The sequence below is a fragment of the Eptatretus burgeri genome, chromosome 7, assembly GCF_056783735.1.
Source record: "Eptatretus burgeri isolate ZD-2024b chromosome 7, Ebu_testis_v1, whole genome shotgun sequence".
NCBI lineage: Eukaryota > Metazoa > Chordata > Myxini > Myxiniformes > Myxinidae > Eptatretus > Eptatretus burgeri.
Window position 1 is genome coordinate 34330512 of NC_140967.1, and position 18017 is coordinate 34348528.

General features: G+C 41.7%; 1 protein-coding gene and 1 long non-coding RNA gene across 2 annotated transcripts in view; one reads left to right on the plus strand and one right to left on the minus strand.

Moving 5' to 3' along the window:
• Window positions 1-18017, plus strand: part of MYO7A (myosin VIIA) — a 161384-nt gene that overhangs the window by 61287 nt on the left and 82080 nt on the right. Inside the window, exons 33-38 of the mRNA XM_085888027.1 lie at window positions 7001-7127; window positions 7978-8147; window positions 8374-8621; window positions 14739-14824; window positions 15074-15231; window positions 15558-15711. Coding sequence (XP_085744153.1) covers window positions 7001-7127; window positions 7978-8147; window positions 8374-8621; window positions 14739-14824; window positions 15074-15231; window positions 15558-15711 — 943 coding nt within the window. The remainder of the gene's footprint in view (window positions 1-7000; window positions 7128-7977; window positions 8148-8373; window positions 8622-14738; window positions 14825-15073; window positions 15232-15557; window positions 15712-18017) is intronic.
• The window catches only part of LOC147023004 (uncharacterized), a 47160-nt gene that overhangs the window by 18008 nt on the left and 11135 nt on the right, over window positions 1-18017 (minus strand). The gene's annotated exons all lie outside the window — the stretch shown is intronic.

Below are 18017 nucleotides of genomic sequence, written 5' to 3' on the forward strand. Positions count from 1 at the left end.
CCTCCAGGGTCAGATTGCGGTTGTGTGTGGCAAAGTGATGCTGAGGTGTTGTCCACCAGACGGCGGTCTCCTTGGGTTAACCTGAGGTGGTCCCTGGAATGTCCTATCTCTGAGAGAAGATGATCACTTGTCTCTGTTATTATCTGAGCGAAATCGTTTGAACCTGGGTATTGCAGCACTCTCTGAGGTTCGGAGACCGGATAGTGGTGAGATCATGGTGGGTGGTTACACCTACTGTTGGGCTGGTCACTCTGATGAGTTGCTCCAGCTGTGTCCAACAAGCTGACTCAAATGATAATTGAGGTAACACCAGTCAACGAGCATATTATAAGACAAGGATTCATCACTCCTTGGGTGTCGTTTCCCTGGTCTCTATAATATGCTCCAACTGAGGTGAGGGATCTTACCATGAAGGATACATTCTATGCCGCGCTCGAGTCTGTGGTTGATCAGTGCCCCAGGTGAGACACTCTTCTATTCTTGGATCCTTGACTTGCAAGAAGTCATGGACTTAGAGTGGCTAGTTCATGGTTTCAGCGACCACAACCTCATCGAGGGACATGGTATTCCAATGCTGGTGGTGTGGCAAAGGAGATTGACTACATGCTCATTGATGGTCACTGGAGGATGATCCATAACTGCAGGGTCAAGTGGAGTGCTCAGTTCCTCAATACTGACCACAGGCTTCTTGTAGTAACTCTGAAGTTGTAGCTTAAATCCAGGAGAATGGTACCATCCCAGCCTAGGCTGGATGTTGGCAAGCTCAATGATGAGAGGGAAGCTGAGGAGTTTGCGAACAGGCTTAGTGGGGATTTGGGGGGTCTGGGTGCTTTGGGGAATCCTGAAGAGTTGTGGAGTGCTTTCAAGACCTCCGTCCTTGATGTTGCCAGTGGATGTATTGGAACTCACCAAAGGGCGAAGAAGGATTTTGTCTCTCAAGGGGCAATGGATACCATTGACCAGAGTCGCAGGACCCACATTAATGGCAGAGCTGAGCTGTTCAGGGAGCTGAGGCATAAAACTGTACATGTACTAAGGGTTGACAAGGAGGCCAATGTGCGAGGAATCTGTGAGGGCGTAGAGCATCACCTGGGGTCAAGTGATTCTTGCCCTGCTTTCATGGGAATTCACGCATTGTATTCTTCCAAGTTCATCCCTCAGTGTCCTGCCGTAAGAGCAAAGGGTCCTCTGGGCCAGTTACTTTAAACAGCTGTACCAGGCTGATCCACCAGCTGTCGAGTTGGATGTCAGGAGTGTTACTATCCGGATTGCTGACCATTCAATCAACTGTGATGCACCTTTGCTTGTGGAAACACAGGCTGCGGTGAACTGGTTGAAATGAAGTAAAGCTCCTGGGATCTGTGGCATCCATGCTGAACTTCTCATGGCTGATGGAAATGCTAAACTCATGTCGTTGCATGCAGTTCTGTGCTCTGCCTGGAACACAGGCATCATCCCAACTGACTGGAAGAGGGGCCTTATTGCCCTCTCTGGAAAGAGAAGGATGATCACTAGGACCGCAACAACTACTGAGGGGTGACACTGTTCCCAATTCCGGGCAAGGTCTTTGCTCGGATAATTCTTGAGTGGGTTCGCCACCATCTGCTTGAGTACCAGTGTCCAGAGTAGTCAGGCTTTACACCAAAGATGTCAACGATTGCCCGTATCCTTTCTCTTCGGATCCTCACCGAACACAGACAAGAGTTTCGGCAGGGGCTGCTTGCAGCCTATGTTAATCTCTGCAAAGCATTTGATTCATTGAATCGGGATGTCCTCTGGAGGATTCTTGGTCTGCATGGGGTATCACCAAAACTGATCAATCTGATGTCTGAACTATACTTTGGTATTGAGAGTGCTGTGAGATGTGGTGATACCTTCTCCGACTTATTTCTAGTTGTTACTGGAGTTTGTCAGGGGTGTGTACTGGTCCGCACACTTTTCAGCGCTTGTGCGGACTGGATTCTGGGGAGAATGTCAGAGAGATCAAGTTGCTGTGCATCCTTTGGGAATGTCAAGTTCTATGACCTTGATTTCACAGATGATGCAGTCATCTTTGCGGAGACTCTGGAAATCCTTTTTGGGGCCCTCGAGTTACTGAATGAGGAGTCTGAGCCTCTGCGATTATGGGTTTCTTGGGTCAAAACTAAGATTCAGGCTTTCATTGGCATCTTGGGTACTGCTATCTTTTCTGTACCTGTTTGAGGTGAGGATGTTGACGTCACGGAGAGATTCCCTTCCCTTGATAGTGATATTCGTGTCTTTGCTAGCTGTGAGCCAGAGGTCAATAGACGTCTGGGTTGGGCCTGGGAAGTCATGGATTCACTGGATCATGGGATGTGACACCGTCGGTACCTGCGCGGGAGGACGAAAGTCTGAGTCTTCGGGTCCTTGGTGCTTCGTCTTGCTCTACCGATTTGAGACTTGGACTCTGACCAGGGATCTGAGATGGAGACTTAATTCCTTTGGTACCAGGTCTCTTTGGAGAATTCTTGGTTATCGCTGTTCGGACTTTGTGTCCAACAAGTAGTTGCTGAGAGACTCAAATGAGATTTGTTCCCTGCATAGTCCGTGAGTGTCAGCTGCGGCTGTATGGACATGTGGCTTGTTTTCCTGATGCTGATCCTGCTCACCAGATTCTCTCAGCGAGGGAGTGCCATGAGTGGTGGAGGCCAATGGGCCTCCTCCACTCACACTAATAAATCATCAGATTAATTAGCTAATATTTTAGCTAATCCTAATGTTTTTTTCCTCCTTCATCAGTTCCTGCATGAATGAAAATTCACAGAAAATAAGAAAAATGTCTGCTAGTAGGGGGCTGCAAATCTCACCAATGGGAATACCCTTAACCTGTTGAAACATTATCCCACAAAAAGACACAAAAGTATTCAATAAAATAAAATTAACAGCGTCCTTAAACGTCTGCTTATCAAAACAATTAAAACTTGAGTATTTATTTTTAGAAAAGAATGCTCTTTCAAACCTGACACATTAAAACTTATTAAAAGAGTACAAAAAACCTTGTCAATTACTTTGAAGAGTGAATCCCTCACTGGTACTAAATGCAAATCCATATTAATATTTTGGTACGCTCCTTTTTTTGTTCCACCATCAGATTTTTGTTACTGCATGAAATGAAACAAGCTTTGACATATATAGTAATGATATTATTGTCTTCCTTAAGAGGCTCCTCAAAATTCGTTTTGATGATTATGGTAGTTAAACAGTTCATGTTCTCCATTTGCAAAATGGGAGGAATTATTGCACAAAAAAGAAATAAAAATGTTTCCCATTTTTTAGAGGACCACTAAGATGAGTTCGTAAAACCTTTTGTAGAGTATGTTATTATTAATCACTATATGCCATAGTAAATTGCTCATATTATTGAGCTGTCAATAAGCGATCAATCATAGACATATAATAAACTCACTTGAGTATTCATATCTCTATTTCAATGCGTAATATCAAGCGGTACCTTCATGATGACCTAATAAAACCGGTTTCGACGTCCATCCGTCCGTATATCTGTTCACAATCAAACCGATCTTGATGCATTTTAAGGCTTTCCGAGAGCTTTGGAGAGATTACCTACACTCCCGCACGGTGCTGTTTTTATTATTCCTACTGCACTTCATTAGAACATAGATCGTGGATGGATGCGCAGATCCCAGGAGAACAACTATAGCTGTACAGAACAATTCATGTTATCGATGGATAAAAATGATATTTACTTGATATTACAATAAATTGTTTATTTAAAATATCTTCAAATTTTGTGAGTTTTTAGTTTGTTGTGAAATATTAGGTCCTCGGGTCTCCGCATAGTGGCGTACAGGCTTAAGTCGTACTTCTGTTTACTACCGTAGAAAATCACAGAATCATCCGATCGACATGCTCTTAACAGTTTCAGAATCAGCTAAATTCTACAACATATGAATATGTATACGAAACTGATCCGGCCTTTTGGATCACTTTAAAGTAGGGTGCCCTGTAATTTTAATGCACTCTATGGATCCTCCGGAACTCACGAATGGTACACGTTGTGTAGTCACTAAACTACGTGGTAATGTCATCGAAGTGGAGCTACTGCGGGACAGTCGAAGGGGAAAACATGAATAATAATCAATGGATAAAAATGATATATTATATTGTTTAAAATACATTCATGCTATCTGTCTTTTACCATATGTTGCCAGTGACACCCGTCCAAGACGAGCACCTTTATTAGTTTGTATATAAAGTTGAAAAATCAAAAACTCCAACTAACTTGATGCTGAGGCATCTAATTCTATCTAAGAACTCTAAAGAAGAATTATTGCTCCAGAAAGTGTTCATACCAGAATTCTTCTCAATTGCTAAACAATATTTCCTCAGAGATTTGTCAGAATTTCAAGACATATTCCAAGTGTCTGACCAGTTTGTGATTTTGTAAAGGTCTGAAAAGAGGGAAGAGGCTGCAGCCTGCCTGGCTGAAGGATGACGGATGTCACGGCAGAGGGTGGAGTCATTAGCAAATAGATAAAGGGAGTTTTCCAGATGCAGGTTGTTTGGGATTCAATACTTTGTTTTCAATTTTTTTATCAGAATACTTTGAGTCACTGTATTTATATTGAGAATGATTATTTGCAATGATATTTTCCATCACTGGATTGAAACGTTTTATTTATCTCCCTCTGGGATGGCTTGTGATAATTCATGTCATTTCATTTGTTGTATTTCTAAGTTTCTTTCTCATTCTTTCTGTAATATTTTGTCTCTTCTCTATTTTGTTTTTCACTGTTTAATTATTGGTGTTCCATCACTTTTTAATTGTTTTTCTACAAGTTTCTTTCTTTAATATTTCACTTTGTCCCATTTATAGAGAAGAATATTTGAAATGATTTTTTTGGTTAATGGGAATTTTGGCTGAAACGTTCTGTACTAATTCAGATTGTGTATTTAAGGATAAACTTTTGATACTTTTAAATTCATCCTATTGTCTCAGAAAAAAAAGTTAATTCTTTAAACTAGTTTTTTGGTTCAGAAAAAGATTTTTGTTAATTTCTGGAAATTTGTCTCAGAAAACTGGTAATTACAGATGGTCGTGGTGAAATATTATGGAGTATGGTAGTACTCCATATAACTTAATGATACGGGGAAAAAATGGTCACCCATTTAAATGCGTACACAATGAAATGCTCATAAACTACTTTAGAGTGAAGTCATAAGCATTTAAAAGCCATAACATTTATTGTCGAGCATTTTCTGAACTACCAAGATTTAAAAAGACACCAGAATACATTGCTAAAGTACCATAATGAGAGATCGCTAAATCGCCAATTTGTACTTCTCGTTCCCCTCTAAAAACAATGTGAAACTGCAGCCTGACCTACCTCAACTGCTGAAGCTATGATGATGATTCCAACGCGAGGAAGTTTCTTTGTCTTTTGGGCTCGTGCATGCAACCCAAAATTAAAAAAAAATATTTAAAACATTAATCCTTTTCTTCGGAAAAGAATTCAAACATAAATGTGGACTCAACCAAACCAGGCAAGGATTGTGAGAGGGTGGAAAATGGACATTGGACACAACCATTCCAAAAGCGATACATATCCAAACCATCACCTAAATCAACTGAAACAAGTATTAAAAAACAATTTATTCACATAGATGGATTTAATCCATTCCAAAATAACAAAATATATAAAACATTTAAACACTTTATTATTTTTTAAAATGATAATTGCATTGACATTTCCGTATATGTGGTAATCCACACAGTAGACTGAACCAAAATCCAAGATTGAGTGGGGGTGGTGGGGAGAGGGGGAAGTTTAGAATACAACATCAGCCAAATTTAATAACATAGATGGATTTAATCCATACCAAAATAACAAAATATATAAAACATTTAGCATTTTATTACTTTAAATAATTGCAAAAACAAGAAAAAAAAAAAACATACATTTGTTTTTTGAAAAACCATAGAGGGATGTAATCTTTAAAAAATAACCAAACAATTAAGAATGACACCACAATATGACATCACAATCCTCATGGATTACCATCACGACATCTTTTGATGTTGTTCCATCACAATCCCACAGCAAAAGTAAAATATCAAAAGATATTGTGATGGTAATCCAAGAGAAGATTGTGGCATCGTATTGTGACATCGTAATGTGGTGTCATCCCTACCTTGTTTGGTTGTTTTTTTGAGATTTCATCCCTCTATGGTTTTAACATTCTTTTTAAAATGTTTTTTTTTCTTGTTTAATTAGTTTTGGAAGAGGGATCAGAACCAACCAACAACATTATTTAATTGCTCAATAATCCTAATTTTTCATTAATTTTGGGTGAGGGGCAAGAACCAACATCCCACTACTTAAAGGGTTATAAATTCAAACATGATAAAGTACCTGAGTTGCAAAATTCAAGCCCTGGAGCTGTCTGTTTTCTGATTGCCAAGCTTTCTCTTCAGACCGAGGATGATAGATTTGGATGATTAATTAGTGGACATTCAATATGATGGCAATCACGTTTGTGGTGACAGATCACAAAATGTCGACTTTGTGTTTGTTAGCAATTCATTACTTACTTGATTAATTATTTTTGCATTGCATGATAACTCAGATGCAGCACACTCACTTTTGTCCTTTCTCGTCTAGGTTTGATTATTGACCCAACTATAAGCTGTTACCCTCCACTGTATTTCACAGTTAGGCCATTGCATAAATTAGTGCACCATCCATCCATAATGCAGGGACTTGTCTGCTAGAATTGGTTGCTGCTAGTGGAGGTTAAAGATCAGGTTGATGGTGCATTTTACAAAAAGTAGGCATTTGCTGCCATCACCATGCAAATATTTAAAATTTCTGCCCAGAATACTATCATTGGGAAGGGAATGGCAAACGATGAGTCCTTGCTCAGGAAGGTGCTTTGGCAGTCCCTGATACCACCTGGGAAGGGTATTAATCTTTTGATTTATCAATTTTATTCATCCTTTCATTAATTTTCACACCAGGCCCCAGTTTTTCACAGCGGGACATTGTGGTGGCTGTTAATTGGACTGGAGTTTACTTTGTTGATGACCAAGAGCAAGTTCTTCTGGAACTTTCATTTCCAGAGATCACAGCTGTCTCATGCAGCAGGTACTTGGATGCTGGTGGTTTAATATTTGCAAAATTATTCATCTGCAGTACTTAGACTTTTCATAAGATAATATAAAAAGTAAATAAATGAAGGGTTTACTTTTGATCCTCTGCTTAAGTTTAATTACTTGCAGGCCATGCATAGCACCCAATGCACTTAATACTCATCATTAAACTTCCCTGATTTGTCTGGGAAACACATCTTGAGGGATATTGAAGGCAATGCTGTTTCTCCCATCTAGTACCATCACTGGTGGATAGGAAACACCCCATGGTACATTTTGAAACCACATGTCATACCTTAACCAAATTCCTCTTCCCAACCCCGTTGAAGGGCTGCTTTGACAGCACCCTGCAATGGCATAGCAACCTGATAAGGGTACATTTTCAGACCGAGTCAGGGGTGCCCTTGGTGTCCCATACTGGGGGTAGGGGAGAAATGATTATGAAGTAACCAATGTTGATGAAGTACCTACATTTTAATTAAAGTCACACATTTATCAAATCTGTTAAAGAGGGCATTAAGTATCCAATGGTACTGCTGTATTGGAAATAAAGTAGGACACTGCATAGCCATACCCTGGCAAAATTCTAAATTCCTGCATTAATCTAAATAGGGGAATTGCCCCAGTGGCACAGCCAAACGCACATAATGATGGAACCAGCAATCTGGGCCGTTTATGCAAGTAATTACAATTTGTGCACATATCTGCTTTCTTTGTTGATCACAATATACCCTGTTTAGCATTATTGATGTTGCAAATGCGATTGCACTATTTTTACAAAACCTTATCTGGAGAAGCAATTTTTTTTTTTGTCATAAACTGAAAGTGATATCATGTGCCACCAGGGAAAGCAAGAACCAGGGGCAGGCCTTTTCACTGGCAACCATCAGGGGAGATGAGTATACATTCAGCTCCATAAATGCCCAAGATATACGTGACCTGGTGGTCTTCTTCCTGGAAGGTCTACGCAGTCGCTCAATATATGTGGTTTCTCTTCAGGACAATCCTCCACCTGGTCAGTCTGAGCAATACCTTCTTGAGGCACAAATTTCTCAGGAACTATTCCCAATCATTATAATATTCAATGACTCGTGAAACTTAATTTACATATCCAGTGGAGTCTTACCTTTATTATCAACCATTAAATAGGGTGTGACCAAATGATATCCATGAAGGTTTTGATACTAAATTGTGGTTCTGAAATTGTGCATCTACCAGCAAGGAACACCCTTTTTTGACAGTTGGTGATGAGGGAACGTTCTTGAGTTTCCGCAAGGGAGACCTCATTGTACTAGATCAGGAGAGGGGCTCCGATGTACTCTCTTCTGGCTGGGCTCATGGACACAATGAAAGGACTGGTGGCTGTGGGGACTTTCCCACGTCATGTGTGTATGTTCTACCAACAGCAACACACCCACCACCTGAGCTGCAAGCCCTTGTAGCCATGAGTCCTGGGCAGAGACAGGAGTTGTTACAGATCTCCTTGCAGGTACGATTATGTATTAAGTCCTCTGACCACTGAAGGATTTCTTCTGTCTCATAGTGAATCCAATTTGTGAAGAATATAGAAGAAAACCTTAACATAGAAAAACGACATTTGGCCCACCATGCATCATATCTACATTTCCGATTTGTCCATTTTACTTGATCTACTTTAATTGCATCTCACTTCAAAGCCACAGTGCATTTCAATTGCTTCAGTCATATAAGTTTATCATCTTTTTATTACCTCTGCCACTGAAGGTAGATGGAGGTTATGTTTTCACTCCTGATTGCCTATTTGTATGTCTCTCTGTCTGTCTGTCTCTCTGTGAGCAGGATATCTCAAAAAGTTGTGGACGTATTCAGAGAATCTTGGTGGACAGGTTGGGTGTGTGACAAGTATGAATTGATTAGATTTTGGTGAAGATACAGATCTGGGCACTGTCATTTTTTAAGTGATTCTTCACCATTGAGTGATCGGCCAAAAATAATACACAACATGATGCCTCAAAATATTGTGGACAGATTCAGAAAAAAACTTGGTGGATGATTTTTGCAGTTGACAAGAACAAGCTGATTAGATTTAAGGTTAAGATTCGCATGGAGATCCGACCTGTCAGTGGGATACAAAACATAAACCATATATATATACTGTACCTATATAAAGTCTACACCCCCTTAAAGGCCCGGTCACACCTTGACGTTTTAGCCAACGTATGCCGATTTTTGAATTTTTTTTCTAAAACGCTGGCACACGTTGAATACGTTATGGGTAAGTTTTGATAACATTGAGAGCACACTGAAAAACACTGCCATACGTCGTTGTACGCTGGCTTTAAACATTGTACTTTTTGGTTGTCCTCAAATTTTTTCATGCTTGAAATTTCACGACGTATGCCGGCGTATGACTCACATGTTCCGCTACGCTGGCCACAAGTTGTATGCACGGTCTGCGATCGTTGACAGACATCAACACATGCTACTTGTAAGTTAATCATAAGTTGAGACACGCCGAGGTAATGTTTAGCGTACCCGAAACTTATTTCTAACCCATGATTAACGTGTTGTTGGCACGTTACGCGAGTGTTGCCACACATCGACAGACGTTACTTTGAAGTTACTCATAGGCTGAAAGACGTCGGTATAATGGATCGTCCTTGCGTCAGCGTCCACGGCCACGGCCAGGACACTTATTTGCAGCATTCTTCAAACTTTTCTTCGGCATGACGAGGATGTTCACACTTCGATGTCTTGCTTGGCTACGATTCCAATTGTCCATCAGCAGTGTCTATTTAAAATAGTCGAGTTTGAGCGTTTTAACACGTTCAGAAGAAACACTTCAAATTTCCAAACCCCAGCGTCAAAAAACAAAGGCGAGTGACAGCAATTTAAATCGTTCATTGTAAACAATGAAAATAGCTGAGTGGTACCGTTTAAAAGTCGTTGAGTGTAAAAAAAATCCATTGTTGAGCGTAAGCATCTACTTTCAATAGTGGAGATGCAGCCATTTAAATCGTTGAGTGGCAGCCTATGAATAGCAAACCCTACGTCACCGGCAAAGATAAACTGCCGCACGATATGGATAAGTTAGGCTATTGTTGGGCATAGTTTGTGAACGCCGGCTTCACGATAATTATCCGTTGGTATATCGTATCTATAAGTAATCAAAGTGCTCTATGCACATTATTAGTTCATTGTGCATTTGTCCAACCCGTTATGAATAGACCTAAATCGTAAAAACAAGCTATAGCTCATTGTTGAAAAAGCCCCATAAAAAATTAGCGCGAAGAACTTCGAACAATGGTGAAAAGATGTCTCCTACCAGTGGAAACGCGGACGCAAGGACGATCCATCATAACCCACACCCTCCCCCTCACACTTACCTACTACTGCCAACATGAACAAACTACTACTAATACTAATACTAATACTAATACTGATACTGATACTGATACTGTTACTGCTGACATGGACATCGACTCAAAAAGGACTCGAAAACACTGTTGGGTTCCCCTTTTATGAACACCATTTTTATATACCAATTCCCAAAATCGCTGGGAACACGTCTTTATATGGCAGTTGTAAGCTAGAAACACGTTCATTTATTTTTTTTGTCGACCGGAAGACGTCATTGGAATACGTCTACATACGTCGATGTGTGTTGGGACTACGTAAAGAATTGGTTCAAAGCACGTCAAACATAAGTTAGAAATAAGTTTCGCGTAAAAAAAGACATTACCGCGACGTGTTTCGACTTATGAGTAGCTTATAAGTAGCCTTTGTGGACGTGTGTAAGCGTCCACATATCGTGTGTAAAACTTATCCCCATCGCATGCAGAACGTGTGTCATACGCCGAGTACGTCGTAAAATTTTGAACATGTTTAAAATTTCTTGACGTACTCTACTTACTACGACGTATGATAGCATACTTTAGCATTCTACTCATGTATACCAAACTTACTCATACCGTATTTGACGTGCCCCAACGTTTTAGACACATTTTTCTTAGGTCGGCATACGCTGGCAAGATCGCCAAAGTGTGACCGCGATGTTGACACTTCCATTTCTACGGCAGTTATGATTCGAATCGTTGTGCATCAGCCTTTTAATAGGCTACGTCACGACATCGTCGGCGATGCATGCAACGCGCTATGCCTAAGTTAGACTATCGTTGGGCATCAGTTGTGTAGGCCGACAACAGGTTCAGCATTCGTTGGTATAAGTTATCTATAACACAACGAAACGTTCTGTGTCCGTTACCAATGCGTTATACATAAGACCAAGTTGCTATGAATACGTCCGAATCTTTAAAAAAAAACATCAAAAGTTCAACGCAAGCCAGCGTTTTACATACATTTAATACGTTGCCATCGCTGGCTAAAACGTCAAGGTGTGACCGGGCCTTAAATAATTTTCACCTTTTGTTGCCGTATAGCCTGGAAATAAATTGCATTAAATCAGGCTTTTCCCACCTTTATTTACACATCATATCCCACAACTTCCAAGTGAAAAACAAATTCTACAAATTTCAGAAAATTAATTAAAAGCACAAAACTAGAATATGTTGGTTGGATAAGTGCCCACCCCCTTATAATAGCAATTGTAAATTTGCTCAGGTGAAACCAGTTAACCTTCAAAACCACACACAAGTTAATTGGCCTCCACCTGTGTTAAACTGTAGTGATTCTGATTATTTCAGAATAAAATCAGCTGTTCCTGAAGGTTTCCTTTGCTGCGAAGTATATTTCACAGTAAAGACTCAACCATGAGAACCAAGGAGCTTTCAAATGACCTCTGCGATAAAGTTGTTGAAAGGCACAGATCAGGGGATGTGTATAAAAAATATTTCAAAGGCCTTGAATATCTCTTGGAGCACAGTCAAGACAATCATAAGAAATGGAAGGCGTATGGTACCACCAAAACCCTGCGTAGATTAGGAAGTTCCTCCAAAATGGATGACCAAGCAAGGAGGGGGACTGATCAGAGAAGCCACCAGGAGGCCAATGGGACCTTTGAAAGAGCTACAGGCCTTTATGGCAAAGACTGGTCACTGTGTGCATGTGACAACAATATCACAAGCACTCCACAAGTCTGGCTTGTACAGTAGGGTGGCAAGAAGGAAGCCATTACTCAAAAAAGCCCACCTTGAGTCCCATTTGAAGTATGCAAATAACTACTACGGAGATTCTGAAGCCAGGTGGCAAAAAGTTTTGTCTGCTGATAAAACCAAGATGAAACTTTTTGGCCTAAATGCAGAACGTTAGGTTTGGTGAAAATCCAACACAGCACATCACCCAAAGAACACCATCCCTACTGTGAGGCATCGTGGTGGCAGCATCATGTTATGGGGATGTTTTTCATCAGCAGGGACTGGGGCACTTATCAGGATAGAAATGCAAATGGATGGATAGATGGAGCAAAATACAGAAAAAATATGAGAGCAAAACCTGCTGCCCTCAATAAGAAAGCTGAAATTGGGGCGGAAGTTCACTTTTCATCATGACAATGACCCAAAGCCACAGCCAAAGCTACACTGGAGTGACTAAGGCCTAAGTCACATTTGCCACGGCGGCCATGGGGTCTCCAAAATCTATGGCCACTAGCAATTATAGGGCGGCCGCAGTATTTCCACGGTCACACAATGTAGCAGTCACATATGTTTTTTTATTTTTCGGGTAGCCGCATGGCGTATTTATAAATTGTGGAGACCGAAAACGTGGGGTTGCCATACGGTCTTTGATTTGATGTCGCACGGTGACCTTAGGGCGTCCCTGCAGCGGCCATAGAATTTTCAAGGCAGACGCAAGGTAGCCTCAAGGTGCCCGCAAGGCGATCGCAGGGGGGCCCTAAGGCGAACATGCGGCCAGACGGACGGTAACGAGTGGGTTCATTTATTGTTTTTTTTAACCATTTTTTTTTTCGGCTTGTCGAATCGAAAAAAAAAACCAGCACAAATCAAGGTGAAAACACGAGGTAAAGTAGCGATCGACACACGAGAGATGCTTTCACGAGTACTTCCACCGACGAACTGAATGAACAAAGCGCGGAGATGCAGCTTGAACAGGTGGGGGAGACACGTGAACAAACATGAATGCTACGTTGTGTTCGGTTTTTTAAAATGTATTCGGTTTTTAGGGCAAAATTCATTTTTCATTGATAAGAGACTACGGAAGCCGCACGAATAGCGCAAGCCCACCGTACGCCCTACGTACGGTCGACGTGGAACACAACTACGTCACAACTACGGCATGTCGAATTGCTATAGCGAACGTAGAAATGAAAAAAGTTATAACTCCGCGTTATAATTCCACGGCGACCCCTACAGCCTGTAAAAGATAGCCAAACGGCGTAGGGCCACCCTGCGGCCGCCGCACGTTTCTGTCAATTCAGAAGGCGTACAGCCACCGTATCCTCGCCGTAGAGCAAATGTGACTTAGGCCTAAGGAACAAAAAGATGAATGTCCTTGAGTGGCCCAGTCAGAGCCCCGACCTATATCCAATCGAAAATCTGTGGCATGATTTGAAGATTGCTGTCCATCAACACTCCCCACACAACCTGACTGAGCTTGAGCAGTTTTTTTACAGAAGAATGGAAAAATATTGCCCAATCAAGGTGTGCAAAGTTGGTCGAGACCTATCCCAACAGACTCATCGCTGTAATTGCTGTTAAAGGTGCTTCCACCAAGTATTAACTCAGGGCGGTGGGCACTAATCCAACCAAGATATTCTTGTTTTATATTTTTAATAAATTTTGTGAAATTTGTGGAATTTGTTTTTCACTTGGAAGTTGTGGGTTATGATGTGTAAATAAAGGTGGAAAAAGTCATGTTCGATGCAATTGAATTCCAGGCTATAAGGTAACAAAAGGTGAAAATTTTGAAAGGGGGTGTCGACTTTCTATAGGCACTGTATGTAATTGGTCTGAGGAAGTCTGCTGTGAAGCTGGTGAAACATCACATGAGATCAGGTCTGCTCTTGCTTATTGCTCAAATTAGCGAAGTAGATCTAGTTTTAACTCTTGGTTGGAAGTGCCTTCTTCTTTAAAAATGTGTCATCCCAACCACCCCAATCTTATACGAACATTATATATATATATATATATATATATATATATATATATATATATATATATATATATATATATATATATATATATATATATATATATATATATATATATATATTTTGTAGTTATTGATATTTTATCTTGTGCAACTACCTTGCCTGGGTAATAAAACATACTGAGAAGTTGAACAAACTCTTTAAAGGTGGTCAGTTTGTACAAAAAGCAGGTGATGAAGAGAGAATTTCATTTTGGATGACGGGAGATTGAAAGGAGTGTTGTGAAATAGGTGGGAGAAGTGGGGAGAGAAGGTAATATAGGTTTGAATGAAGTAAGAGCAGGGAAGGGTTGGAGCATGCAGTGGGAGTTTTTTTTTTTTAAGTAGTTGGTGGTGCTTTCATTTTGAACATGCACAGTATATACTTATCTACTTTCCTTCACTCACCTCCTATATGTCAGGAGGCATGTATGGATCTTGGGTAGTTGGGAAGGGGGGAGTCAAAATGACCTTATATTTGCCAATGTAATAAATGCCTGTTCTCTCGTCATATCACCCGTAGGCTTTACCAGGTGGTGATGGGTATCAGGACAATGGAAAAAGTCTCAAACGCTACACTTTGGAGGAGTTTGCAATGGATCACTTCAGGTTGGTTTGTATTACAGCAATCCTGTCATATTGTCAATTATGGAAATAATATAATTTCATTTCTATTGCTGAAAAATGGAAATTTTTTAACACTTTAAGAGAATCTTACAATGTTTGGATTGGGGTTAGACCATCCACAAAAGTATGAGCCTTGCCTGCTGGGCAACTATACTAGTAGGTGGTGCCATCATTTTTTTTTAACATGTGGTATATACTCAACTACTCTTCCCTGATGACCTCCCATTTCAGGCCGCCACCAAAGCACACACTGAGTCGAGTAATGGTGAGCCGGCCAAGAGCACGGCAGAGAGCATGGGTTTGCGCTCGGGAGCCATTAAAGCAACCTCTCCTCCGAAAGTTGGCTGCAAGTGAGGAGCTTAGCCAGGATGCCTGCTCAGCCTTCATGGATATCCTCTTTGCTAGTTGTTCTTTTACTTGCTCTTGAGTACTCATGACAAACTCTTAGTTGTCTGAAGTTTCAAGTTTGAGTCCAGCCTAATCTCTCATTTCCCTTCTCTTTCTGTGAGCAATTGTATTTCCCATGCTGTTAGGTAAATGATCAGTCATATAAATTGGGAATGTAACTAGCTCATTCTAATTGATGCAGATACTCAGCCATTAGCTTGGTGGATTGGAGATCGTGTCACAAATTTGGCAGGTCCAGGTACCTAACCTTGACAGGCTTAAATACCTTTTCAGTAAGCTTACACAAACCCCTTAACCGACAATGCACCCATCCTGAAGTACATGGGAGATTACCCATCCCGAAGGTTGCACAGTGGCATAGAGCTCACAAACCAAATATTCGAGGTGGCATTGAAAGCAGAGCCGATGAAGGATGAGATCTATTGCCAAATTCTGCGGCAACTCACCGAAAACCACGTACGGTAAGATCACGTCGAGACATCAACCTTTCAACAGCAGGTATTAGAACAAGTTTTATTTGTACTCTTTGCTTTCACTCCTGAAGAAATGCAAACTTAATCCATTTACAAACAGCTGCAGACAGTGAGGGAGAGTTATTTATTGTGTCGGCCATTAAGGATGGAAGACATGCTTGAACAGATCGTATAACAAGGTTTAATGTGCAGTCTCAAGTTAATCATTGTGCAGAAAGTGAAAATGTTCAAAATGTAAGCAATCACGTAGACTGTCGAGCATAGACATTTCTGGCCAGCCTAGTTTCTAAGTTCTGTGCATTGTGGTTGTATTTTTATCTGTTGTTTTGGTCACCATTGCAGATATATTGTTATGGTCCTGCGAAACCATCGCTCTCCAAGGCAATGGCACACAACATATAGTGGTTCCTGAGATAGTTATTTCATTAGTATTCATTTTAGATTGCCCTTCCCTTATGTGTTATGGGTTTATGGGTCAATATGCATTGCATGGGTTCTAGTTAGGTTTTTCTGCCCCTTCATGACCTATCTTGCTTTGCTGCACATGTGAACCTCTCCTTCCTTCACGCTTCCTTCACGTACCAACGACCATAATAACACGGGGCAAGTCATTTGCATACACGCGCCATTCCCCGATTGAATCACGCACCATTACCCAATGGACACTTCAACTCGAGCTTCACCATACTCGAACCTCAAAGCTACAACCTTTTATCCACCATCAAGATTCCTTTGTTATAATCACCACACCTTTGAACCATAATCCAAGCATGTTTACATTTCCGCCTCAACCACAATGAACAACCACAACCACGATGCCTCAACCATCATGAACCACCACATCATAACTCACAACTATGCTGCTGCTACAAACACCTCAACCACAGTCACCACCACCACCGACCACCACTCCCTTCAGAAGCAACAGGAGATGGGGGAGCATGGTATACTATTTGTGGAACTCTTACTCTGAACGCTCAGGCATCCAACTCAGAACACAAGTGTACACGGAACCCCATTCAACATCATATGGATAGCCCGAGCCCTAGCACTCCGCTCAATTATGGCCCCCATTGGGTGTCCAGCGAGTGTTCTTGGCCGGAGAGCGCAACCGAATACCCCGGCGCCATATTAATCTTGGAGCTAAAGTGTGTGGGGGATTTCAAGGCAAGTGAGCCCATGAGAGTGTCGTTGAGGAGTTTGCGAACAGGCTGAGTGGAGATTTGGGGGTCTGGGTGCTTTGGGGGATCCTGAAGAGTTGTGGAGTGCCTTCAAGACCACCGTCCTTGATGTTGCCGGTGGATGTCTTGGAACTCATTGGAGGGCGAAGAAGAAGTTTGTCTCTCAAGTGACACTGGATACCATTGACCAGCGTCGCAGGGCCAGGCTGAATGGCAGAGCTGAGCTGTTTAGGGAGCTGAAGCGTTTTACTGTACGTGCACTAAGGGTGGACAAGGAGGCCTATGTGCAAGGAATCTGTGAGAGGGTAGTGCACCACCTGTGGTCAAGTGATCCTCATCCTGCTTGCAGGGGAATTCACACATTGCGTACCTCTAGCCCGTCCCTCGGTTGACTGCAGAAGGTGGTGGGCACTTGATAGAGGAGTGAAGTGAAGGCCCACTGGGCCGGTTATTTGAGCGGCTGTTCCAGGCCTATCCACCAGCTGTTGGGTTGGATGTCAGGGGTGTTACTATCCCTATTGCTGACCTTCCAATCAACTACGGTCCACCTTCGTTTGTGGAAACAGACTGCGGTGAACCGATTGAAATGGGATCAAGCTCCTGGGATTTGTGGCATCCATGCTGAACTTCTCAAGGCTGGTGGAAATGCTGTACTCATGTCATTGCATGCAGTTCTGTGCTCTGCCTGGAACACAGGCATCATCCCAACTGATTGGAAGAGGGGCCTTGTTGTCCCTCTCTGAAAAGGGAAGGGTGATCGCCAAGACTGCAACAACTACTGAGGGGTGACGCTGCTCTCCGTGCCGGACAAGGTCTTTGCTCAGATAATTCTTGATGGGGTTTGCCACCATCTGCTTTAGCACCAGTGTCCAGAGCAGTCAGGCTTCACACCAAAGAGGTCAATGATTGACCGTACCCTTGCTCGTTGGGTCTTCACCGTACGCAGACGAGAGTTTTGGCAGGGGCTGCTTGCAGCTTATGTTGATCTCTGCAAAGCGTTCAATTCAGTGAATCGGGATGCCCTCTGCGAGATTCTTGGTCTTCGTGGGGTTCCACCAAAACTGATCAATCTGATGTCTCAAATCTACTCTGGTACTAAGAGTGCTGTGAGAT